The 26561-nt window shown below is 52.4% G+C and overlaps 2 protein-coding genes across 2 annotated transcripts; one reads left to right on the top strand and one right to left on the bottom strand.

Annotated features, from left to right (window-relative positions):
- Positions 1 to 8490: 8490 nt before the first annotated feature.
- Positions 8491 to 13675, bottom strand: LOC132902820 (uncharacterized). The gene is made up of 2 exons (XM_060949267.1): positions 12154 to 13675; positions 8491 to 11960 (listed from the first exon to the last, which is right to left on the bottom strand). Exons 1-2 carry the CDS (start codon positions 13673 to 13675, stop codon positions 8491 to 8493), a joined length of 4992 nt encoding a protein of 1663 aa, XP_060805250.1.
- Positions 13676 to 24304: 10629 nt separating this feature from the next.
- LOC132902821 (tropomyosin-1, isoforms 33/34-like) lies at positions 24305 to 26287 on the top strand. Its single transcript, XM_060949268.1, has one exon. It carries the CDS (start codon positions 24305 to 24307, stop codon positions 26285 to 26287), a length of 1983 nt encoding a protein of 660 aa, XP_060805251.1.
- The last annotated feature ends 274 nt before the right edge of the window (positions 26288 to 26561 follow it).

Below are 26561 nucleotides of genomic sequence, written 5' to 3' on the forward strand. Positions count from 1 at the left end.
CTTCGCTGGGGATTTGGTTCTGATGGCTTATGATGTCCACCAGTTCCTCCCTCTGGACCTCTTTGCTAACTCCCTTTAAAATGATAAGAGGGCGACGGAGCTTCGACTCTTCTGCTGCAATGCCGGGGATGTTATTCACTTTTTGCAGTATTTGGTCGCGCTGCTCATTAGTGTCGAACTCTACTTTGAGCATGTTCTGGCGCAAGGGTTTTACTTTCGAGGGAGCGAATGTTGTTCTACGGAATGAGATGTTCTTCTTAAACTCGTCAAGTACGACTGGCTGCTGTTTGTCGCTAGTCTCTTTAGCTTTGATGATGATGGAGGGCAATGTGCGGGAAGGTGGAGGAATGCTCTTAGGGGGGGAGGGCGTCGCCACGGCCGCGGCGAAGGATTTTGCAGGCACTGGTGGAGAGGGCGCTGGCGTCGGTGTCATGGCCTTTAGTTCCTCGCGGATACTCTCCCGAATAATAGAGAGCAATGTGCTCTGGTCCGGGAGGATCTCCGGAGTCGGAGGAGTCGGCGCAATCGCGACCGTTGGCCCGGTCTCCTTGACCTTTACCAACGCCTGCGCAGATCTTTGTATTTCCTGCGCCGCCGCCGCAATTAGCCGCTTGTTGGTGGCAGTGACGCTCTTTCCTTCGTTTACTGCTTTGTTGATGGTGTACGTTAACTTTGTTACTACCGCCATGAAGGTGTCCATACTTTTCACATCTTCGGAACGGGCAGGTAGTTCGATGATCATTGCGCTGGATTTGGTGGACTTAGTTGCTGTAGGTTTGCGAGCGGGCACAACTTTGGCGGATGATTGTGAGGAGGCAGCGATAGCGTCGCTCACTTCGGGTGTACTGGCTACTTCGGTGTCAGACATGTACCGAAGGTGGGGCATGTCTGATTCGGAAAATTGAAGGTCTAAGCCGGATGTTAAGATGTCAAGATCAAGATCAAGATCATCACTCTCAGTAATAGGCATAATGTTGACACGAGGGCGCTCGGAAAGGCGAGTTGCAGTTGCAAAGGCCCTGGAATGGCCTGGCACGGGAGAGGAAGATCGCGAAGGGCGATTGGGGGGTGCAGGGGGAGGTCGATTAGTCGCCTCCTTCCGGGTGGGAGACCGGGTGAGCCCCATGGTCTCGTCGGTGAGTAAGTGAAGTTTACCAGATTATAAAAATCAAAATCAGACTGTAAATAATTAAAACTATTGTTTCTAATGTGTGTAAATCTAATTAGATACTATTTTTAGGACCAAAAGAACAATCAGTACTAGTCGGCAGAAAGAAAAAATACAAGGGAAAAAAGTGGATTTTCGGTTTCGACTTACGTCGGCGAGCGGTGTTTACCTACCTGATGAAACTAGGGTGGGCGGGGGGGCGAATTTTTCGCGTATTTTGTCCGGGGATGGCTCAAAATGATGGGGTAGGCAGCCGGAACACTAATCAGAAGTAATTTGGGGGGGGTTCGGAAGAAAAAATTCGGATTTTACACTAAAATGGATGTTTGAATTATATATGGACCGTTACAGAAGAAAATCGACAAAATAGTATGAAAAATTCAATTGGATGGAGACGACTGGTATGCAGAATCGATGGCGGCGTCAAGACGAAGAGATGGAGGTATCACAAGCAGGGGTGGACACACTAAAGATGGGATGCCGATATGTGAGTGCGAGGTATAAGGTAACCTCGGTAGGTATTTAAAAAATGAAAAAAAATTAATAACTAAAAAACTACTGGACGGATTGTGAAGATTGGGGTGTCAGAAAAAGCGGGATGGCGAGGGGAATGATAGACAGAAACTACTAAACTATTTTTGATAGAAAAAATTTGAAATATCGACAAAAAAGTGTGTTTTTATATAACTGAAACTACTAAAATGTGAAAAACTTAGCGAATTTTTCGCGTATTTTGTCCGGGGATGGCTCAAAATGATGGGGTAGGCAGCCGGAACACTAATCAGAAGTAATTTGGGGGGGGTTCGGAAGAAAAAATTCGGATTTTACACTAAAATGGATGTTTGAATTATATATGGACCGTTACAGAAGAAAATCGACAAAATAGTATGAAAAATTCAATTGGATGGAGACGACTGGTATGCAGAATCGATGGCGGCGTCAAGACGAAGAGATGGAGGTATCACAAGCAGGGGTGGACACACTAAAGATGGGATGGTTAGGTTAGGTTAGGTTAGGTTAGGTTAGGTTAGGTTAGGTTAGGTTAGGTTAGGTTAGGTTAGGTTAGGTTAGGTTAGGTTAGGTTAGGTTAGGTTAGGTTAGGTTAGGTTAGGTTAGGTTAGGTTAGGTTAGGTTAGGTTAGGTTAGGTTAGGTTAGGTTAGGTTAGGTTGGGGTGCTACGGTCAGGAAACCTCCACGTTGGCTCAGTACCTTGAAAGCTTTGCTTCTGTTGCTTGATCTTTGATCCGGTGATAGCGGCGGGCTGACAAGACACTGGGCTGGTGCACCCTGGGCGATGGTTAATAACTCCCCGCTATTAGGGGTCTTGTTATCCATCGGCAAATGTCCTGACACATGGACGGGCTGAATAGCCTAACCGGCTTCTGGGCAGACGCTTTTGCGTCCAGGTCCGTCTACCAGTTGCTCCCTCTTGTCTGCCCTCAGACAGTGAGTGGATGTGGCTCGCGCGGCGTCAGGTTTCGGCTCGGCGCCGGGCAACTCGTTACCCCAAATTGATGGGGCCGAGGACGTTTGTCGCGAGGAAGAAAACCTCAATAAAAAATAACCCTAATCCCAAGGTCGGGCGTGCCGATGGGATGAATGGCGGGGGGGGAGCCCCGTCCCAAGCGCCCACTGAAGAGGTGGAGGAGTTCAGGGACCTCACCCTGTTAAAAAAAAGGAAACTCATGAATATGGCGTCTAAGAAAACGATCATACCCCAGGAGGGTACCGACTCCCAAGGAGTCGGAGAATCCCTCCCCACGCCTTCGGGCGTGGGCTGCCCCACCGTATCTGGGGGGGGCACTTACCGCCAGAGGGACGCAAGTCCCTCCCAACTGTCGACACGGTCGACAAGCCGAGGGTCACTGATCCTCGCACCGACATCCGACGAGGACAACGATAGCCTTCCGGAGGTCATCATGACGGAGGATGATAAGAACGACGGGGGCAGTGTTCCCCGTAAACGAAAGGCACTGGAGGGGTCTGCACTAAGATCGCGAGGCCCCAAAATTAACACAGCTACGAGGGGCCGTCACGCTGGTCGGCGCACACAGACATCGCCACCCAAGCCCGCCAGCAGCATCGTTGACGAACAACTTGACGTTGTACGGACGTCTGTTGGCAATGTACTGGAGGAAGCCGGTAAATCCGGCAACCTCAAAGGCACAGTGTGGCGATCCATGAAGGATGCCTGTCAGCACATCTTAGATGCAGCTGATAAAATAGAAATGCACCAGGAGGAGTCGGCAGCAGTCAGAATTCTGACTGCTGACAACAGAAGGATGCGGGAGCAATTGGCGCAGCTGGAGCAGGAGACGAGGGCTCTTCGAAAGGCCTATGCCGAAAAATCTACCGGGCCGTCCACCTCAGGACCAGTCACAATGGCGGAAATCAAGGACGTCCTTAAAGAGCTTGAGGTGTCCATTGAGAGGAACCTGTTCCTAAAAATAGGAGAAATGGTGACGACCCGGTTGAATGAAGCCGAAAAGAGGGGCATACTCGCCCCAGAACCAATTCTGCGCCCGCCACTGGCGGCTGACAGAAAGAAACAAAAAGCTGGGGATCTAGATGGCAGAGAGGGCAACACAGGGTCAACCCTCATGCCACCTGCAAGACCCGGACCGGTGCCGCAAACCAGGGCCAAGGCCAAGGCCAAAACCAAAGCTCGGCCACGTGAGCCAACGCCAGGCCCCTCCCGAATACCTCCCACTGAGGCGTCTCCGAACCCTGGAGGCACGGAGGTGTGGACAACGGTAGCCAGAAAGAAAAAAGGGAAAAGAAAAGGGAAGGGGAAACCAACCCAAGCCCCCAAAGCGGCAGCAAAACCGCCACCAAGGAAGGCGTTCACCCCACCGAAGTCAGCAGCGGTGGTGGTGACCCTGAAGCCGGAGTCCGATATGGACTATAAATCGATAATGGCCAAGGTCACCACCATCAAACTGCCGTCCATTGGGGTGGACCATGTTTCGGTGCGCAGGAGTGCTACGGGGGCTCGGATAATAGAGGTTCCTGGAGCAGACAGCGGGGCCGCAGCGGACGCTCTTGCTGAGAAGGTCCGGGAATTGATAGGCAACGAAGCGGAGATATCTCGGCCGTATAAAACGGCACAAGTCAAGGTCTCCGGCTTCGATGAGGCAGTGACTCTGGAGGCCCTCAGAGAAGCTGCAGCTGCAGCTGGGAAATGCCCACCGGGGCAAATTAAGGTTGGCGCTATCCGTATGGCGCCAGACCAGACTGGGGCAGCCATTTTAACCTGCCCTGTGGCGGCTGCCAACTCTCTCATAGAGCTCGGACGCCTCCTGGTCGGATGGTCGGCCGCCAAAGTCAAAGGGCTTGAAGCCCTGCCCATGCGATGCTTCCGCTGCATGGGCATGGGCCACACTAGGGCCCTCTGTCCATCCCCGGTGGACAGATCATCGATGTGCCACCGCTGCGGCAAAACGGGCCACACCACTGGTGAATGCCAGGTCAAAGAGCCATGGTGTGCAGTGTGCCATGCCGCTAAACTGCCGCCAGGACATGTCATGGGGGGGAAAGCCTGCAACCCCCCTCGCATAAGAGGCAAATCGGCCCTGGCAACGACCGAGGCCTCGGAGGGCCGCGCCATGGAGCACTGATGCCGGTACGACCTGCTCCCCGCCTTGAGGTGCTGCAGGCCAATGCCAACCACTGCGCTCGTGCTCAAGACCTCTTGGTCCAGCACTTGGCGGAGTGGGGCATTGACGCTGCCGTCATATCGGAACCCTATTGCGTCCCCTCCCTCCCTAATTGGGCTGGAGACACAGAAGGGCTGGTGTCGGTGACCATCCCACAAACTGGCAATCGCCCACCTCTCTCGAAGATTGAGAACGGCAGGGGGTACGTAGCGGTGAAATGGGGAAATATCGTAATTGTCGCAGCATATTTCTCCCCCAATGAACCGCTGCGTGCCTTTGAGCGCCTCCTCGAGAGAGTGGGGCAAGTGGTCGAGGGTGCGGCGCCGACACCGATCATGCTAATGGGAGACCTTAACGCCAAACACTCTGCGTGGGGTTCTCCCATAACCAGCCCAAGAGGGGTAACACTCTATGATTGGGCGGTGGGAATGGGGCTTGAAGTCCTAAACCGGGGCAACACTTCCACATGCGTGCGGCGAAATGGTGCCTCGATAGTGGACGTGACGCTCGCGACCTCGAGTATTGCTGCACGCATTGAGGACTGGCGCGTCCTGGAGGACGTGGAGACCCTCTCCGACCACCGCTACATACGGATGTCGGTCTCCAATACGCCCCATTCCCAACAGCCCACTCGAGGCAGAGGGAGACGCCAGGGGTTCCCCAGGTGGAATATGGCTAGCCTCAACAGGGACCTGGCTGAAGAGGCTGCCATGGTAATAGAGTGGAGAGAACCCATACCAAGCCGCTCCCTTGGTGTGGAGGAAAGGGCACGTGGCTTTCGCGCGTCGCTCACTGAGGTGTGCGACGCATCCATGAGGAGGTCTGGTCCGCCGCCTGCTAAAAGGCAGGTACACTGGTGGTCTGAGGACATCGCTGCACTCAGATCTATCAGCAACCGTGCCCGCAGGGAGTACACCAGATGCAGGCGGCGGCGCAACCGCGAATACGGGGAGGAGGCCCGACTCTATTCTGCCCTCCAGGAGGCCAAAAAGGCCCTGTCGGTAGCAATTGCCAAAGCGAAAGACGACGCCCACGAAGCGTTTCTGGCCACGCTAGACAGGGACCCATGGGGGAGGCCATATAGGGTAGTTCGCAACAAAATGCGCCACGCCCCCCCCACGGCCTCCTTGGAACCGGACCTCCTCAATAAAATTGTTGAAGGCCTTTTCCCATCGGCCCAAGAATTTGCTCCTCCGAGTATGCAGGTCCCCGAGCGGGAGTCCACCACGGCCCCAGTGCCACCGGTGACGGATGATGAGTTCGACCGGGGTATGACACGTCTGACAGCCTGCAAAAAGGCACCAGGCCCGGACGGCGTCCCCGGTCTGATTCTACCGGTGGTCGCAAAACACCTCGGGAGCCGCCTCAGACAATTATTCGACGACTGTCTGTCGTCTGGGCGGTTTCCCAGGCCGTGGAAAGAGGGAAGACTCTGCTTGCTCAGAAAGGAGAGCCGACCCGAGGACTCCCCTTCGGGATGGAGGCCCCTACTGATGCTGGATGAGACTGGTAAGCTGCTGGAACGAATTGTCGCCTCCAGAATCATCCAGCATCTGGAAAATGTCGGACCAAACGTGTCGGACCGCCAATTTGGTTTTAGAAAAGGGCGGTCGACTGTTGATGCGATAGGGGCCCTCCGCGAATTCTCGGAGGACGCAATAAAAAGGAAGGGAGGAGCCGTGGGTGTCTCGTTAGACATCGCAAACGCCTTCGGCTCCCTCCCATATGAGGTAATAAAGGAGGCACTCCGATACCACGGAGTGCCTCTCTATCTGAGAAACCTCGTAGGGCACTACCTCTCTGAGAGGGTGGTGCTCTACGAGGACAGAGAAGGGAGGAAAGCCAGGGCGATGACCTGCGGTGTTCCTCAGGGGTCAGTGCTAGGACCCCTGCTTTGGAACATCGGCTTTGACTGGGCCATCCGCGGGAGCCTACTCCCCCGGATGACCGTCATCTGCTATGCGGATGACACGATGGTGGCCATCTGGGGTGAGAAGCTGGAGAGCACCCTCAGGACAGCTGCAGTCGCAGCAGACCTGATGGTCACCCGCGTCAGGCTGCTGGGGCTCAGGGTGGCCCTCAGCAAGTGCGAGGTCATCGTCTTTGGCAAAAGGGGCTGGAAACCGCCTGAGGGAGCGTCCATTCCAATAGGTGGGGAAAGGGTCCAGGTGAAGCCGTACATTAAGTACTTGGGCATAACCATGGACCCACGCTGGGACTTCCGGGAGCACTTTAAACAACTAGCACCCCGGATAGTCGGCGCAGCATCGGCCATGGGCCGGCTGCTGCCCAATGTCGGAGGGCCTAGCGCCCGGTGCCGGAAACTATATGCGGGCGTAGCCCGGAGCATGGCACTATATGGGGCGCCAATCTGGGCAGATAAGCTCTCCAGAGCCAACGTGGCCCAGCTGCGAAGGCCACAAAGAGTGGTGGCCAACCGCATAGCTCGGGCCTACGTAACGGTGGCTTGGGCGGCGGCATGCGTATTGGCCGGCACCCCACCATGGGACATGGACGCAAAAATTCAGGCGGAGGTTTATTGGGAGCGGGCGAGAAGACGAGCTCTCGGGGAAAGGCCCGCCCCAAGAGAAGTGAGAGGGGCCCGTCAGTTGGCCGTAGACAGGTTGAAAGAGCGGTGGCGAGATGAGCTAGAAAACTCCCAGTATGGTATACGTACCATCGGGGCGCTCCTCCCATCGCTCGAAGATTGGATGGATAGAAAGTACGGCCAACTGACGTACAGAATGACGCAGGTGATGACCGGACACGGGTGCTTCGGTCATTACCTGCATACAATAGGCAGAGAGCCAAGCCCGGTCTGCCACGAGTGTGGGGAGCCGGACGACACGGCTCAACACACCCTGGCAGAATGTGAGAGGTGGGCCACAGAAAGGGTGGCCCTAGCAGTGGCCCTGGGCGACCGCGATCTCACGCTGCACTGCATCGTCAGTAAGATGCTGGGCAGCGAGAGATGCTGGGACGCGATGTCCTGCTTCTGCGAGACGGTAATGTCGCAGAAGGAGACCGCTGAGAGGGAGCGTGAAGCGAGAGCTGAAGCGCTCCCATGCCGGCGAGGACGAAGAGGCAGACGGCGGGCGCAATACGCCCGCCGTTTACCCTAATCGCGCCGTAAGGCGAAACCGGGGGGCGTCGTGGTAGAATGCTTGCGATCCCACGGCGCCCCCAACAACGGCTGGTGCGGAAACGCCGTAGGAGGTTTTAGTGGGTAGTCTGGGCCGATTAGCGACCCGGGAGTCCCACACTCCAGGGGAGATCCCCTTCCCCTGGGTCGCCTGTAAATGGGTTTCCTCCTACGAGAACAAAAAAAAAAAAAAAAAAAAAAAAAAAAAAAAAAGGTTAGGTTAGGTTAGGTTAGGTTAGGTTAGGTTAGGTTAGGTTAGGTTAGGTTAGGTTAGGTTAGGTTAGGTTAGGTTAGGTTAGGTTAGGTTAGGTTAGGTTAGGTTAGGTTAGGTTAGGTTAGGTTAGGTTAGGTTAGGTTAGGTTAGGTTTTTTTTTTTTTTTTTTTTTAAGCTAATGTGTTTTGTGGGCATGAATGTGCATGACTAGTTTCTCAATTTAAGTGTAGGAAGATCAGCGGTGATGGGTACCTGCTATTTGATACAGGTACCACATCTTCGCTACATCACTTGAGCAGATTTAGTAGCTTTAAGTGCCATTTATTTGTTTTAGGTGTGTGACTATGTAATTTACGTGCTCTATGAAGTATTTAGTGACCTGTTCGGATTTAGTAAGCGCGACGATGTTAAAAGGTTCGATTTTCATTTTAAGGCACATCATTGTGTATTTTTCGCGGCTACTGTAGAATATTGGACAGTGTTCTAAAAGGTGGTGCACGTCCTGAGGAGTCTCGTCGTCGCAAGGACAACGATCATCCTCTGTTATTTTGTATTTGTGGAGATATGATTTGTGGTATCCGTGTCCAGTTAGGATTTGTGTGATGGTGAAGGAGATTTTTACAAATTTTCTGAATTCCGCTATTGCATGTATGGATGAGAAGAATGATTTTGTGATGGCCCCTTGTGGGGCCGCCTCGTATTCACTCTGCCAAGCGTCTAAAGTGCGCTGACGCAGAAGTCGCTTGGCGTGTGAGAGTGGGAAGTGGTTTAGCAGTGTTGCGGTTTTCTTCTCGGCGGCCTCCTTCGCCGCAACATCTGCTATCTCATTTCCCACTATGCCAGCATGAGCCTTGGACCATATGAATTTCACTGTTATGTGGATGGAAGAAAGGAAGGAGATGAGATGGTGAATTTGGTTAACTAAAGGGTCGGTGTTGCTGCGGTCTTGAATGGCCTTAAGGGAGGATTGGGAGTCGGAGAAGATGAGGGCTTCGGCGAAGTTTCGGTTTGAATTTTTGAGCCACTTTAGGGCTTCTGCAATGGCAAATAGCTCACACATAAAGACTGAAGCTGTGCGGCACAACTTAAATTTCTTTATTACCGGTTGTTGATCTTCCTTCATCACCACAAAGGATGCCCCCGCTTGCCCGTCCTCTTTCTTACTGCCATCAGTAAAGATGTTGGGAGCATCGGGGTTAATGAGATCGTTTGTGTCTATTTGTGTTGTAGTTTCGGCGAACGAGATGGAGATCCGTTTAGCGGGGTGTAAGAGGTCTTTTATTGGGACACGTCTGTGAAGTTTGATATCCTGAGGTAGGTCCTCAAAGGTTCCCGTCGTTTTGATGTTGTGGACTTCATAGGCCTCCTTTATCACCAGATGCAGGGGTGGAAATTGCGCGAGGGCCTCCGCGGCTACCGCGGATATGGTGTGGAACCCTCTTATGGCTCTGATTGCGAATGCTCTCTGAAACGCTCGTAGTGCCTGCCGTACTGAGTAAAACTTGATGGCCGTTCCCCAGATTCCGGCAGCATAGGTGATGATGGGCGTGATCACTTGTCTGTATATGCATTCTACATTTTCAGAGTGGACGCCCCAAGTCGGCCTGACGAATTTGCACAGATTTTTAAATATCTTGGTGGCTTTTCCTATAATGTATTTCGAGTGCTGTATGAAGTTTAATTTATCGTCTATTATAATCCCTAGGAGTTTGATCTGTTTCAATATTGGAATGACGGTGTTGCTAATAGTTATTCGGGCTTGTTTGGTTTGTGCAGTGAACGAGATGGCTTGGGTTTTTTCAGGACCGAATTGGAGCTTGACTCTTTTCCCCCATGAGTGTATGATATCAAGACACTTTCCAGTGGCAGTCTCGACTTCTTCCCGTGTTTTTCCCTCAACGATTAGAAGAACGTCATCTGCAAACGCTTGAATGTGCGCGGCTTCAGGGAGTTGGATGTTCAAGAGCTCGTCCAGTATTAAGTTCCAAAATACTGGTCCGCACGCGGAGCCCTGGACACAACCCTTGGACATACTCTTGGAGGCCTCGCCGTCCGCATAATTTAAAGTGACGATCCTGTCAGTAACGTAGTTCCTGATAAGGTGGTAGATATTTTTGGGGCATTTTATGTGTTGGAGTCGCTTGAAAAGTGCTGGCCACCAGGCATTGTCAAATGCCGCCTTGATGTCCAGCGACACTGCCACTACTTGGCGACCGTTGGATTTTGCTGTCCTGATGACTTCTAAGGCTTTTCCAAGGGCGTCTGTTGTTGAGGTTTGCTCCCTGAAGCCAAACTGGTTGGTATTCAGGGAATTTTCGCATTCGGCTTTGTACATGATCCTTTTAACGATGAGCTTTTCGAGGATTTTCCCGAAAACGCAGATTAAACCAATGGGTCTGTACGAGCTCAACGAGTCCATGTCAGTTTTGCCCGGTTTGGGCAAAATCTTGACTACCGCTCGTTTCCAGGGTTTAGGAAAGTGACCTATTTGTAGGCATCTATTGTGCAGAGCCGTGAGGAAGTCCGGTTGGGCCTCAAAGACCGCGCTGCAAATGTCTGAAGTGAGGTGGTCGGCTCCTGGAGCTTTTTTAGGGCTGATGTGAGAGAGACATTCTCGGATCTCTGCCTCTGAAAACAGTAGATCGTCTTCTGTGTTGGGTGATTCAGACATTGCAGCCCGCGTCTCTTGATGTTCGCTGTAATTGTCAGGGGTATCATCGGGATAAAAGTGTTTGAGGAGCGCGGAAGCTGTATTTTCGCCGCTGTCAGTAAATGCTCCACCGCAATTGAGTGTTTGTGGAGGTCTCCTCAGTGGTGAGTCCTTGATGATACGGTTTGTGACCGCCCAAACGTCTTCCTTGCCTTGCGCCTCGCAGAACTGTCGGAAATGATCAGTCGATGTTTTCGAGAGGGTCCGGGCATACTCTTGTTTTGCTTTTGTATACAATTTTATTACCTCGTCGAGGGGTTTCTTTGACTTCTTTAAGTCGTGGAGGCGATGGTGTAGACGGATGCACTCCTTCTTCTGTAGTTCTAAGTCATCGGACCACCACGGGTTATAGAACTTCGCTCCTAGTTTGCGAGGGAGCGTGCTGTAGCAGGTGTCCTGTACAATCGCGGTTAAGCGTTCTACTACCCGGTCCAGCCCGATGCCAGTGAGGGAGTCTAATTGGGTTTGAGCGATCAGTGGTTCCATTCTTTCGTTGAGCTTTTCACGAAACCTATCCCAATCGGCGCGGTATGTCGAAAACCTAAATGTAGTTGTGCTCTTGGGTTTTTCTGGTCTGCGTGCAGTATGAAGCTCGTATTCGACAGCATTGTGGTCGGAGGATGGGCAAGCGTCGCTATTGACTCTCCATTTGTGAACGGCGTCCGCAAGACTCTGGGACGAGTAGGTGATATCGACTACCGATGAACAATGGGCACCATGTCGGATCGCTTCGAAAGTAGGAACATGACCAACGTTGCAGACGACCATGTTGTGCGAGGCCATGACCGCGACAACGTCCTCCCCTCGGGAGTTCGCCGACGCTTCGCCCCACTCCTGGTGGCTGCCATTGGCATCGCCGCCAACCAGCCGCAAGGATGAACCTGCTGACCGGAGGAAACGATCCAATTTTTCGATGGTGTTGTCGTTGTCCGTGTTTGGTTCAATATAAAAGGATGCTACTTCCAATTTGTTAAGACCCAGACTGACTCTAGCTATGACCAGATTTGCGGTGGAAAGCTGCGTAATTCCCAGAGCAGCCACCTTAGATGTTGTTACGATGCAAGCCTTGACTCGTGAGCCATTTGGGAATTGGTAGATGTTTATACCGGGAGGGGGTTTTACCTCGAGGGAGGCACCCACATATGGTTCGGAAATTAAAGCGATGTCATAGGAATTTAGGTGAAAATACCTAAAGAATTCCTGCTGTGAAATATAAGAGCGCTGGAGGTTGCACTGTATAATCTTTAGTTTGTTGTTAATAACCATAGTCGGTGCTCTCCTGTAGGGATTTGACTGCGTTGACTATTCTAGGGCATAACTTATTGTCGGTGGCTGCATGGTTTGTGTTCGCGCTACGCACAGATTTGCAGTTATAACAGCACTTTTTGTCAGGGTTGGCACGGTCGGGGCACGAGGTAACGTGGTGAGCAGTGGAGCCGCAGTGGGCGCACGGGTAGAACTCTGCGGTGCATTTGCCGTTAGTGTGCCCGAACTGCAGGCACTTGTAACATTGCACGAAGCGGCTGAAGTCCGCCACGTGCACCCGCTGATGCTCCACGTTCACGCGCTCACCCTCGACCAGCCTACGTCGGATTGCCGGGGCCACTTCTAGCACTGCATTGTAAAAACGATCGTTGCGGTTTTTGAGGAGAAAGCAAAGGCGGACGTCCTCGGGTGGGATTTGGTTTTGGTGGCTTACCACTTCCACCAATTCCTCCCTCTGTACCTCCTTGCTGACTCCCTTCAGGATGATGAGAGGGCGCCGCAGTTTGGACTCTTCCGCTACAATTCCGGGTATACTATTAACTTTATGTAGGACTTCATCGCGCTGTTCGTTTGTGTCGAATTCGACCTTTATCATGTTCTGGCGCAGAGATTTAACCTTGTTGGGGGCAAAAGTTGAGTGGCGAAACGAGATGTGTTTCCTCCACTCGTCGTATACTACTGTCTGTTTGTCGTTGGCTTCTTTAGCTTTGACTATTATTGATGGTAGGGTGCGCGAAGGAGGAGGGATGCGTTTTGGGGAAGGCGCCGCCACGGCCGCGGCAAAAGATTTAGTGAGCGCCGGTGGAGAGGGCGCTGGAGCCGGCAACATGGCCTTCAGCTCCTCGCGGATGCTCTCCCGAATAACCGAGACAATAGAGCTCTGATCCGGGAGGATCTCTGAAGCTGGAGGAGGAGGCGCAGTCTTCGGCTCGGCCTCATTGACCCTTGCCAGCGCCTGCGCAGCTCTTTGGATCTCTTGCGCTGCCGTGGAGATGAGCCGTTTATTGGATGCAGTTACGCTCTTTCCCTCGTTTACGGCTTTATTGATCGTGTAAGTCAGTTTCGTTATCACGGTCATGAACGAGTCTATGCCTTTCACCTCCTCAGAGTGAGCCGGCAACTCTATGACCATGTTACTATTGGCGGACTTACTCGATTTGCCAGTAGTCGGTTTAGAGGTTGGTGCAGTTTTGGTGGATATTTGAGGGGTAGATAGTTGAGGGGTGTCGCTCATGCTTATGGCGCTGATTTGTGAGCCGCTAACTGACTCGCTGTCCGACGCGTACTGCAGCCGAGGCATTTCGGAATCGGAAGACACATGAAGGTCCACATTAGGGGTGAGCAGAGCACCGATTCCGCTGGTAGGCGACACGTTCGCTTGGTCGGAGGGGCCAGCCGATGTTAAAAAGGCCCTAGAATGGCTCGGTAAAGGTGGAGAAGAAGGTGGAGGGGGCGTGGGGGGTGCAGGGGGAGGCCGGGTGGTCGCCTCTTTCCGGGTAGGAGACCGGGTGAGCACCATGGTGTCGTCAATAGGCGAGTAAACTATGACAAAGAACGAAAAAAGAACGAAAAACAAGAACAAGCTACTTAATAAAAAAGTATGACTTTTAGGAGTGTGAAAACAATTCGGAGACTATTTTTGGGATCGGTAAAACACTATTCAATAACCAAAAGAAAGAAAAAAAGCAAGGGAAAAAAGTCGATTTCCGCTTTCGACTTACGTCGGCGAGCGGTGTTTACCTAGCTGAGAAAACCAGGGTGGGCGGGGGGGCGATTTTTTCGCGGATTTTTACCGGGAATGGCGCAAAATGAGGGGATAGGCAGCAGGAACGATATTCAGAAGTAAAAAGAGGGAGTTCGGAGGGAAAAAATTAGTTTAGGGATGAAAAAAGGTATTTAAATAGCAAAAAAACCGTTAGAAGAGAAAAACGCCGAAAAAGTATGAAAAACCACAAGGATCGGGAACAAAGGGGGTGCAGGATGGATGGCCGCGTCGAGACGAAGAGATTGAGGTATCACAAGTTGGTGTAAGTACTCAAGAGATGGGTGGTTAGGTTAGGTTAGGTTAGGTTAGGTTAGGTTAGGTTAGGTTAGGTTAGGTTAGGTTAGGTTAGGTTAGGTTAGGTTAGGTTAGGTTAGGTTAGGTTAGGTTAGGTTAGGTTAGGTTAGGTTAGGTTAGGTTAGGTTAGGTTAGGTTAGGTTAGGTTAGGTTAGGTTAGGTTAGGTTAGGTTAGGTTAGGTTAGGTTAGGTTAGGTTAGGTTAGGTTAGGTTAGGTTAGGTTAGGTTAGGTTAGGTTAGGTTAGGTTAGGTTAGGTTAGGTTAGGTTAGGTTAGGTTTTTTTTTTTTTTTTTTTTTTTTTTTGAGATGCTAAGTTGTTTGTTAGGCAACGAATTATTTATTTAATGGGTATACTATATTGTTGTATGATAAGTGTAGCGTTGGTGGGTCTCTGCTATTTGATACAGATACCCACCGTCGCTATTTATCTGGGAGCGATGTTTTTATGCTAAGATGCCATGGATCTGCTTTATTTGCGTTTGTAGCTATGGTAATTAAATCTGATATTAAATTTTGCGACGCGATTTCGCATTTCGACAAGGCGCCAAACTTAAAATTTCAATTACAATTTTGGATTGCAAGGCTCCTCCTTCTTCTTGTGGCACATCATTACGTCAAGGGCGGCCAACACGTTGTTAATAGCCATAGTCCGTGCTATCCTGAAGAGCCTTAATGGCATTAACTATACGAGGGCACAATTTGTTGTCGGTGGCAGAGTGGCAAGTGTTAGCGCTGCGCACAGCCTTGCAATTAAAGCAACACTTTTTGTTGGGATCGGCGCGGTCGGGGCACGAGTTGACCTGGTGCGCGGTGGAGCCACAGTGGGCGCACGGGTGGGACTCTGCGGTGCACTTGTTGTTAGTGTGACCGAACTGCAGGCACTTATAGCACTGCACGAAGCGGCTGAAGTCCGCCACGTGCACCCGCTGGTGCTCCACATTCGCGCGCTCCCCTTCGACCAGCCTGCGCCGGATCGCCGGGGCCACCTCCAACACCGCGTTGTAAAAGCGCTCGTTTCTATTGTTCAAGAGGAAGCAAAGGCGGATTTCTTCGCTGGGGATTTGGTTCTGGTGGCTTATGATGTCCACCAGTTCCTCCCTCTGGACCTCTTTGCTAATCCCCTTCAAGATGATGAGAGGGCGACGGGGCTTCGACTCTTCAGCTGCAATGCCGGGGATGTTGTTCACTTTTTGGAGGATTTGGTCGCGCTGCTCATTAGTGTCGAACTCTACTTTGAGCATGTTCTGGCGCAAGGGTTTTACCTTCGAGGGAGCGAATGTCGTTCTACGGAATGAGATATTCTTCTTGAACTCGTCAAGCACGACTGGCTGCTGTTTATCACTAGTCTCCTTAGCTTTGATGATGATGGACGGCAGGGTGCGCGAAGGAGGAGGAATGCTCTTAGGGGGGGAGGGCGTCGCCACGGCCGCGGCGAAGGATTTTGCAGGCGCTGGTGGAGAAGGCGCTGGCGTCGGTGTCATGGCCTTGAGCTCCTCGCGGATGCTCTCCCGAATAATAGAGAGCAATGTGCTCTGGTCCGGGAGGATCTCCGAAGTCGGAGGAGTCGGCGCAATCGCGACCGTTGGCCCGGTCTCCTTGACCTTTACCAACGCCTGCGCAGATCTCTGTATCTCCTGCGCCGCAGCCGCAATGAGCCGCTTGTTGGTGGCAGTGACGCTCTTTCCTTCGTTAACTGCTTTGTTGATGGTGTACGTGAGCTTTGTAACTACCGCCATGAAGGTGTCAATACTTTTCACATCTTCAGAACGGGCAGGTAGTTCTATAATCATTGCGCTGGATTTGGTGGACTTAGTTGCTGTAGGTTTGCGAGCGGGCACTACTTTGGCGGATGATTGTGAGGAGGCAGCAATAGCGTCGCTCACTTCAGGTGTACTGGCTACTTCGGTGTCAGACATGTACCGAAGGTGGGGCATGTCTGATTCGGAAAATTGAAGGTCTAAGCCGGATGTTAGGATATCAAGATCGAGATCAAGATCATCACTCTCAGTAATAGGCATAATGTTGACACGAGGGCGCTCGGAAAGGCGAGTTGCAGTTGCAAAGGCCCTGGAATGGCCTGGCACGGGAGAGGAAGATCGCGAAGGGCGATTGGGGGGTGCAGGGGGAGGTCGATTAGTCGCCTCCTTCCGGGTGGGAGACCGGGTGAGCCCCATGGTCTCGTCGGTGAATAAATGAAATTTATTAGGATATGAAAATTAAAAACAGACTGTAAATTAAAACTATTACTTCTAAAGAGATTAAATCTATTCAAATACTATTTTTGGGACCGGAAGAACAATGTGTAGTAGTCAAAAGCACGAAAAAACGACAGGGAAAAAAGTCGATTTTCGTTTTCGACTTACGTCGGCGAGCGGTGTTTACCTACCTGATGAAACTAGGGTGGGCGGGGGGGCGAATTTTTCGCGTATTTTGTCCGGGGATGGCTCAAAATGATGGGGTAGGCAGCCGGAACACTAATCAGAAGTAATTTGGGGGGGGTTCGGAAGAAAAAAATTCGGATTTTACACTAAAATGGATGTTTGAATTATGTATGGACCGTTACAGAAGAAAATCGACAAAATAGTATGAAAAATTCAATTGGATGGAAACGACTGGTATGCAGAATCGATGGCGGCGTCAAGACGAAGAGATGGAGGTATCACAAGCAGGGGTGGACACACTAAAGATGGGATGGTTAGGTTAGGTTAGGTTAGGTTAGGTTAGGTTAGGTTAGGTTAGGTTAGGTTAGGTTAGGTTAGGTTAGGTTAGGTTAGGTTAGGTTAGGTTAGGTTAGGTTAGGTTAGGTTAGGTTAGGTTAGGTTAGGTTAGGTTAGGTTAGGTTAGGTTAGGTTAGGTTAGGTTAGGTTAGGTTAGGTTAGGTTAGGTTAGGTTAGGTTGTGACATGATTCTTGTCGCCGTGTACTTCGCCCCATCCAGACCGCGACGGGAATTCGAGCGTCTCCTTTTAGAGGTGGGGCGGATCGTTGCGGGAGCGGCGCCCACGCCTGTGGTGGTGGCGGGGGACTTTAATGCCAAGTCTCCGGTATGGGGTTCCCCCGTCACTGACCTGCGCGGCAGGATCCTCTCTGACTGGGTGGTGGCATCGGGGCTGTGCGTCCTAAACCAGGGCACTGCTGACACTTGTGTACGGTGGAATGGGGGCTCTATAGTGGACGTTTCGTTCGCTACCCCTTCCGCCGCTGCACGTGTCACAGGTTGGCGTGTCCTGGGGGATGTGGAGACCCTCTCCGACCATTTATATGTTCGGATGTCGGTCTCCAGACCGGCTTCGGTGCGGCCGCCCAGTCAAGGTCGCAATCTCCCAAGGGACCGGTTCCGCAAGTGGAGCCTGGCCAGCCTCGACGCTGACTCAGCTGAAGAGGCGGCCATGATAGAACGTTGGCGAACACCATCGCCAGACCGGTCCCTCGACGTGGAGGAGAGGGCCTGCCGCTTTCGGGCGTCGCTCGTCGCGGTCTGCGACGCCTCTATGAGGAGATCGGGCCCGCCGCCTAACAAAAAACGGGTACACTGGTGGTCGGAGGAGATCGCCGTACTCCGACGCACCAGCAATAGTGCCCGCCGGGCATACACCCGGTGTAGGCGGCGACGGACGACCGTGGAGGGTGAGGAGGAGCTCCTGCGCACGGCACTCAGAGAGGCTAAGGAGGCCCTGTCCAAGGCGATTGCCAAGGCCAAGGACGAATCCTACAAAGAGTTCTTGGCCGCCTTGGACCGGGACCCTTGGGGGCGGCCGTATAAACTTGTACGGAACAAGATGCAGTGTGCCGCCCCGATGGCCTCTCTCGAACCGGAGCTCCTCCGAAACGTGGTGGAGGGACTTTTCCCCGAGGTCCCAGAGTTTGCCCCTCCGAGAATGGCTGCCCCGGAGCGGGAGTCCTCCGATATGACGGAAGTGCCGCCGGTCACTGACGCTGAGATGGAGCGGGTCATAGACCGACTCCATCGAAGCAAAAAGGCGCCGGGTCCTGATGGGGTCCCGGGCCGAGTCATACCGGTGGCGCTCATACACCTTGGGGATCGCCTGAGGGACTTATTTGAAGATTGCCTCCAAACAGGGCGGTTCCCAGGGGTATGGAAGGAAGGCCGGCTCTGCCTTCTGAGGAAAGAGGGTCGGCCAGAGGACTCCCCCAGCGGATGGAGGCCCCTTGTAATGCTGGATGAATCCGGAAAGATGCTCGAACGAGTAATAGCGTCCCGGATCATCCAGCATCTTGAAAACAGGGGGCCGGACATCTCGGACCGCCAGTTCGGGTTTCGGACTGGGCGGTCTACCATCGACGCGATCGGGGCATTGAGGGATTTCTCGGAGAGGGCAACTGAGAGGGGGGGTGGGGCCGTGGCTGTGTCCCTTGACATCGCCAACGCCTTCGGCTCCATCCCCTTTGAGGTGATAAAGGAGGCACTTCGGTTCCACGGGGTGCCCCTTTATCTACGGAGGATCGTGGAGCACTACCTTACGGCGAGGGTAGTGCTCTACGAGAATAAAGATGGCAGGATAACGTCGAGGGCAATGGTCTGCGGTGTTCCCCAGGGGTCGGTGCTTGGACCCCTGCTGTGGAACATCGGCTATGACTGGGCCATCCGCGGGGTCCTTTTGCCCCGGATGGCGGTCATCTGCTACGCGGATGACACGTTGGTCGCTGTCTGGGGCGAAGAATTGGAGGGGACCCTACGCAGAGCGGCGGTCGCGGCAGACCTGATGGTTTACCGCATCAGGCTGCTGGGACTGAGGGTGGCCCTCAACAAAACTGAGGCCATTGCCTTCGGCGGAAGAGGCTGGAGGCCTCCGGCTGGCGCGTCCTTATTGGTGAATGGAGAAAGAGTCCGGATGATGCCGAATATCAAATATCTCGGCATCATACTGGACTCACGGTGGGACTTCGGGGAGCACTTTAGACGAATGGCTCCCCGAATAGTTGGTGCAGCGTCAGCACTCAGCCGACTGCTGCCCAACGTAGGAGGGCCCGGTGCCCCGTGCCGTCGCCTGTATGCGAATGTCACTCGCAGCATGGCACTGTACGGGGCACCGATATGGGCGGACAGGCTCTCCGCTGCCAACAAGGCCCTGCTTCGGCGGCCACAAAGAGTGGTAGCCATCCGAATATGCAGGGCCTACATAACGGTGGCGTGGGCGGCAGCCTGCGCCTTGGCTGGCACCCCACCGTGGGAACTGGACGCGCTGGCCCAAATGGAGGCCTATAAGGAGAGGGCAAGGTGGCGAGCCTTGCCTGCCGCCGCGAGAGAAGCGGACGGCAGAGGTAGGGAGACGCGGGACCTGGTCGTGGCTAGATTACGGGAGCGATGGAGGAGTGACCTCGAAAACTCCGAATTCGGAGTTCGCACCATCGGGGCACTCCTTCCATCGCTGGACAAATGGCTGGATCGACGCCACGGCCAGGTGTCATACAGGTTGGCACAGGTAATGACCGGGCATGGCTGCTTCGGTCATTACCTGTACCGTATTGGGAAAGAGGGCAGCGAGGTCTGTCATGAGTGTGGAGAGCCGGACGACACGGCCCAACACACTCTGGCAGACTGCTCAAAGTGGTCGGCGCAGCGGCAAGAGCTGGCGGAAATTTTGGGGGATGGCGACCTCTCGCTGCATAACGTCGTTGACAGGATGTTATGCAGCGAGAGGAACTGGGTGGCGGTTGCTTCCTTCTGTGAGACCGTCATCTCGCAGAAGGAGGCAGCTGAGAGGGCGCGGGAGGAAGACCCAAACGCGCCCTCACATAGACGTGGACGGGGTGGTAGAAGGCGAGCGCGTTACCGCGCTCGCCTACTCCCCCAATAGGACGCCTAGTCCTGGAAAGAATGGGCGACTAGCAACTTACTAGTCGCCCAATAAAGCAAGATCCTCGGTAAAGCCGCACCGAGGAGCCAGAGGGCATCATGGTAGAATGCATAGCCGATCCCATGATGCCTTCGAAATGGCAGGAAGGAAGCGCCGGAGGGGTTTTAGTGCGGTAGTCTGGCACACTCGGTGCCAGGAGTCCCACACTCTCCCGGGTGAAGACCCGGGGGGTCGTCCGTAAATGGATTTCCCCTTCGTAACAAAAAAAAAAAAAAAAAAAAAAAAAAAAAAAAAAAAAAGGTTAGGTTAGGTTAGGTTAGGTTAGGTTAGGTTAGGTTAGGTTAGGTTAGGTTTTTTTTTTTTTTTTTTGAGATGCTAAGTTGTTTGTTTGGCAACGGATTATTTATTAAATGGGTATACTGAGTATAACTGCTTGATAAGTGTAGCGTTGATGGGTCTCTGCTATTTGATACAGCTACCCATCTTCGCTAATTATCTAGAGCCATGTTTTTTGATATTAGGCGCCATTGATCTGCTTTAACTAAGAATTGTGACTATTTGAATAATTTGTGATATGTTATCACATGGCGAGTCTTCCATATTTTGAAAGGCGTTAAAATTACAATTACTATGCTCTACCTTCTCGTTGAGGCGCATATTTGCAGCATGGGCGGACGATTTGTTACTAATACCCGTAGTCAGTGCTGTCTTGTAATGCTTTAATGGCATTAACTATACGAGGGCACAATTTGTTGTCGGTGGCAGAGTGGCAAGTGTTAGCGCTGCGCACAGCCTTGCAATTAACGCAACACTTTTTGTTGGGATCGGCGCGGTCGGGGCACGAGTTGACCTGGTGCGCAGTGGAGCCACAGTGGGCGCACGGGTGGGACTCTGCGGTGCACTTGTTGTTAGTGTGACCGAACTGCAGGCACTTATAGCACTGCACGAAGCGGCTGAAGTCCGCCACGTGCACCCGCTGGTGCTCCACGTTCGCGCGCTCACCCTCGACCAGCCTGCGCCGGATCGCCGGGGCCACCTCCAACACCGCGTTGTAAAAGCGCTCGTTTCGATTGTTCAAGAGGAAGCAAAGGCGGATTTCTTCGCTGGGGATTTGGTTCTGGTGGCTTATGATGTCCACCAGTTCCTCCCTCTGGACCTCTTTGCTAATCCCCTTCAAGATAATGAGAGGGCGACGGAGCTTCGACTCTTCAGCTGCAATGCCGGGGATGTTGTTCACTTTTTGGAGGATTTGGTCGCGCTGCTCATTGGTGTCGAACTCTACTTTGAGCATGTTCTGGCGCAAGGGTTTTACCTTCGAGGGAGCGAATGTTGTTCTACGGAATGAGATATTCTTCTTGAACTCGTCAAGCACGACTGGCTGCTGTTTGTCGCTAGTCTCCTTTGCTTTGATGATGATGGAGGGCAAGGTGCGCGAAGGTGGAGGAATGCTCTTAGGGGGGGAGGGCGTCGCCACGGCCGCGGCGAAGGATTTTGCAGGCACTGGTGGAGAGGGCGCTGGCGTCGGTGTCATGGCCTTTAGTTCCTCGCGGATACTCTCCCGAATAATCGAGAGCAATGTGCTCTGGTCCGGGAGGATCTCCGGAGTCGGAGGAGTCGGCGCAATCGCGACCGTTGGCCCGGTCTCCTTGACCTTTACCAACGCCTGCGCAGATCTTTGTATCTCCTGCGCCGCCGCCGCGATGAGCCGCTTGTTGGTGGCAGTGACGCTCTTTCCTTCGTTTACTGCTTTATTGATGGTGTACGTTAACTTTGTAACTACCGCCATGAAGGTGTCCATACTTTTCACATCTTCGGAACGGGCAGGTAGTTCAATGATCATTGCGCTGGATTTGGTGGACTTAGTTGCTGTAGGTTTGCGAGCGGGCACAACTTTGGCGGATGATTGTGAGGAGGCAGCGATAGCGTCGCTCACTTCGGGTGTACTGGCTACTTCGGTGTCAGACATGTACCGAAGGTGGGGCATGTCTGATTCGGAAAATTGAAGGTCTAAGCCGGATGTTAGGATGTCAAGATCAAGATCAAGATCATCACTCTCACTAATGGGCATAATGTTGACACGAGGGCGCTCAGAAAGGCGAGTTGCAGTTGCAAAGGCCCTGGAATGGCCTGGCACGGGAGAGGAAGATCGCGAAGGGCGATTGGGGGGTGCAGGGGGAGGTCGATTAGTCGCCTCCTTCCGGGTGGGAGACCGGGTGAGCCCCATGGTCTCGTCGGTGAAAAAATGAAATTTATTAGGATATGAATTAAAAACAGACTGTAAATTAAACTATTACTTCTAACGAGATTAAATCTATTCAAATACTATTTTTGGGACCGGAAGAACAATGTGTAGTAGTCAAAAGCCCGAAAAAACGACAGGGAAAAAAGTCGATTTTCGTTTTCGACTTACGTCGGCGAGCGTTGTTTACCTACCTGATGAAACTAGGGTGGGCGGGGGGGCGAATTTTTCGCGTATTTTGTCCGGGGATGGCTCAAAATGATGGGGTAGGCAGCCGGAACACTAATCAGAAGTAATTTGGGGGGGGTTCGGAAGAAAAAATTCGGATTTTACACTAAAATGGATGTTTGAATTATGTATGGACCGTTACAGAAGAAAATCGACAAAATAGTATGAAAAATTCAATTGGATGGAAACGACTGGTATGCAGAATCGATGGCGGCGTCAAGACGAAGAGATGGAGGTATCACAAGCAGGGGTGGACACACTAAAGATGGGATGCCGATATATGGGTGCGAGGTATAAGGTAACCTCGGTAGGTATTTAAAAAATGAAAAAAATTAATAACTAAAAAACTACTGGACGGATTGTGAAGATTGGGGTGTCAGAAAAAGCGGGATGGCGAGGGGAATGATAGACAGAAACTACTAAACTATTTTTGATAGAAAAAATTTGAAATATCGACAAAAAAGTGTGTTTTTATATAACTGAAACTACTAAAATGTAAAAAAACTTAGCGAATTTTTCGCGTATTTTGTCCGGGGATGGCTCAAAATGATGGGGTAGGCAGCCGGAACACTAATCAGAAGTAATTTGGGGGGGGTTCGGAAGAAAAAATTCGGATTTTACACTAAAATGGATGTTTGAATTATGTATGGACCGTTACAGAAGAAAATCGACAAAATAGTATGAAAAATTCAATTGGATGGAAACGACTGGTATGCAGAATCGATGGCGGCGTCAAGACGAAGAGATGGAGGTATCACAAGCAGGGGTGGACACACTAAAGATGGGATGGTTAGGTTAGGTTAGGTTAGGTTAGGTTAGGTTAGGTTAGGTTAGGTTAGGTTAGGTTAGGTTAGGTTAGGTTAGGTTAGGTTAGGTTAGGTTAGGTTAGGTTAGGTTAGGTTAGGTTAGGTTAGGTTAGGTTAGGTTAGGTTAGGTTAGGTTAGGTTAGGTTAGGTTAGGTTAGGTTAGGTTAGGTTAGGTTAGGTTAGGTTAGGTTAGGTTAGGTTAGGTTAGGTTAGGTTAGGTTAGGTTAGGTTAGGTTAGGTTAGGTTAGGTTAGGTTAGGTTAGGTTAGGTTAGGTTAGGTTAGGTTAGGTTAGGTTAGGTTAGGTTGAGGTTTATCTTTGGTCGGACTTGTGCGATAATTTGCAATTCGGATAAAATAAATTCTCACACAATTTTTGGCATACATATGGTTATTGATTTTCGCTTTTTGGATTGGATTTTGACGTTTTTTAGTTTTTGTTTGCTATTTATTTCTGACAGTGTATTTATTTTTTCGTTTATATCTTTTCTTTTCTTTTCTTTTCTTTTGTTTTTCATTTTTCTTGTGAAGGGCTTCGCTTGTCCTCAGGGACTGCCGTTTACCGCGTAATTTTTGGACTCTCCGTTCAAAAGTTACGGGGCTAAACGTGCTCTTCACTTTTAAATTTATTTTGCGTATCTGTGTTTTTAATTTAATTTGTAAAATTCATATCTTTTTTCTTTTCCTTCTTTCTCATCTGCAATCTTGCGTGTCGTTTGGGTCTTTGTGAGCACTATATAGCTTTCCTTTGCACTGTAACCATTGGACCGTTGGTTCCAAAGTTATAGTGCAAAAACAGGATTGCTATTATTTTTCTCACAGGAGACTCTTGCGCCAAATAAGTTTTGCAGGTGTTCCTTCTGTCATTACTCCCCAACCCCTTGGGTTGGGTGAGTTTTTGTGCTTGAGGGTGAAAGGGGGTGAGTTTCGCCCCCCTTTGCATTATTTCGTGTGGTTGTGGGAACAACAGTTCCCAAGTTATTGGGTCTAAAATCCCAACATGTCGGGCCGAAATTCGGCCAGATGCAGCCGAGGGCGGTCGGTAACCCCCCGAGGCGCCAAGGAGGGCTCTAAGTCGGCGTACAGCAGCCTGGGAGGGTCACTGTATGCCACGGACTGCTCCGACTCGGAGGGGGAACTACTTCCTGAGGTGACGATGGTGGCGGGCCCTACTTCTCTGAAGAGAAGGGCCGAAAATGCTGAGGTGGACATGCTCCCCGAAAAGGGTGCTAAAACTAGCATGTCAAAAAGAGGGCGTGCGCCTGCAAAGGCGACCAGTGCGGGACTAAGCCAGGCAAAGGCTAAACTGTCACTGATGGCGTCGGAATTTGCCGACTTCGAGGACGAGGCTGACAAAGCGGCGGGTTACTTGAGGGATACTCCCCAAGTTAACATCGATGAGGCCTCAATAGTGGACGGTCAGCTGGAGGTGGTGCGCAAGGCGGCTCGGACCGTATTAGAGGAGGCCAAGAAGTCCGGCAACCTAAAGGGGACGACCTGGGCCAAAATGAAGTCCGCCTGCGCCGAAATCCTCGAAGCGGCGGACAAAATCGCGGACCGAGGCGAGGAGTCCGAGGTCATCCGCAAAATGGCGGCGGACAACAAGAGGATGCGGGAGGAACTAGCTCTGCTTAGGCAAGAAACCAAAGCCCTCCGAACCGCATTCTCCGAGAGGAAGGCCCCCAATACGGAGCCATTGGCCTCGACGGCCGACATTATGGCCCAGGTTGACCGCTCCATGCGGTCGTTCGGAGAGTCCCTCACCAGGGACCTTTTCCTCTCTCTGGGGGGAATGATGAACGACCGCATAAAGGAGCTAGAGAAGAGGGCCATTGTTGCCCCTCAGGAGGTGCTGCGTCCACCGCTTGCGGCTGACCGTCGCAACAAGGAGGCAGGGAAGGCACAAGATGCCAAAAAAGCCGAGGCACCGATACAGCCCGGAAATGTGGGGGCAGCTGCAGGCTCCACCCTGATGCCCCCGGCAAGACCTGGCCCGGCGCCCAAAGCGCCAAAAGCCACAGCGGCAAAGGCCCAGCAACCTCCCTCACAGGATGCTTCTGGCGCCCCACCCCAGGAGGAACCCACCCCCTCCTCCTCTTGGACGGAGGTGGTTAAAAAGGGGAAAAATAAGGGGAAGGGGAAAAAATCCTCCCCTCCTGAGGTGGATAGTGCGGCTCCTCGCCCCACGGCCCCCGCACCGGTCAAGCGGCAGTATGCCCTTCCCAAATCAACGGCTGTGGTGGTAACTCTCAAGTCGGGTGCCACAGTCGACTACAAAACTGTGATGGGAAGGGTCACCACGATAAAACTGGCGACAGTGGGTGTGGAACACGTGGCGGTGAGGAGTACGGCGACGGGCGCCAGAATTATCGAGATTCCCGGAAATGACAGCAGCGTTGTCGCTGACAACCTTGCTGAAAAAATCCGGGAACTGGTGGGGGATGTGGCCGAGGTCACGAGGCCGTACAAAACGGCCCAAATCAAAATCTCCGGGTTTGACGAATCAGTCACCCCGGAGACCTTGCGGAATGAGGTGTCCCTGGCCGGCAAATGTCCACCGGAACACGTAAAGGTGGGGCAGATCCGTATGACACCGGACTTCACCGGGGCTGTCATCGTGACCTGCCCTGTAGCTGTGGCCAACGCCCTCGTGGCAGACGGCCGTATATTGATCGGTTGGTCGTCTGCCAAAATCACTGGCCTGGAACCCCTGCCCATGCGCTGTTTCAGATGCATGGGTTTGGGCCATACGAGGGCGTTGTGCCCATCACCGGTGGACAGGTCGGAACTCTGCCACAGGTGCGGGAAAACGGGGCACCTCACACAGCAATGTGTGGAGAAGGAGCCCTGGTGCGCGGTGTGCCATCACGCCAAACTCCCGGCGAAGCACACAATGGGAGGGAAGGCGTGTAACCCCCCGCGCACCAAGGGACGACTGGAGCCCACCGGGCTGAAAAGCGTAGGCAACACAATGGAGCACTAATGCCCAGACACCAACACCAAGCACTTGAGCTGCTGCAGTGCAACGTCAACCACTCCGCCCGCGCGCAAGACCTCTTGCTGCAACACCTGGCGGAGTGGGGCATTAGTGCTGCCATTGTGAGTGAGCCGTATTTTGTTCCCCCGCTCCCTACATGGGTGGGGGACACGGAGGGAGAGGTCGGTATGACCATCCCCCGGATGGGAGACCGGCCTCCTCTGGTAAAACAGAGCGCAGGCCGGGGCTACGTCGCGGCTAGATGGGGTGACATAATTCT

This window comes from Amyelois transitella, chromosome 18, assembly GCF_032362555.1.
Source record: "Amyelois transitella isolate CPQ chromosome 18, ilAmyTran1.1, whole genome shotgun sequence".
NCBI classification, from domain to species: domain Eukaryota; kingdom Metazoa; phylum Arthropoda; class Insecta; order Lepidoptera; family Pyralidae; genus Amyelois; species Amyelois transitella.

What these genes read in the sequence shown, in the direction of transcription:
- LOC132902820 (XM_060949267.1), bottom strand. Translation starts at nt 13,675, where the DNA reads ATGGTGCTCACCCGGTCTCCTACCCGGAAAGAGGCGACCACCCGGCCT. An exon ending in ACAGGAGAGCACCGACTATG is followed by an intron (nt 11,961 to 12,153) that starts GTTATTAACAAC and finishes ATGGCTCACGAG; the next exon opens with TCAAGGCTTGCATCGTAACA.
- LOC132902821 (XM_060949268.1), top strand. Translation starts at nt 24,305, where the DNA reads ATGTCGGGCCGAAATTCGGCCAGATGCAGCCGAGGGCGGTCGGTAACC.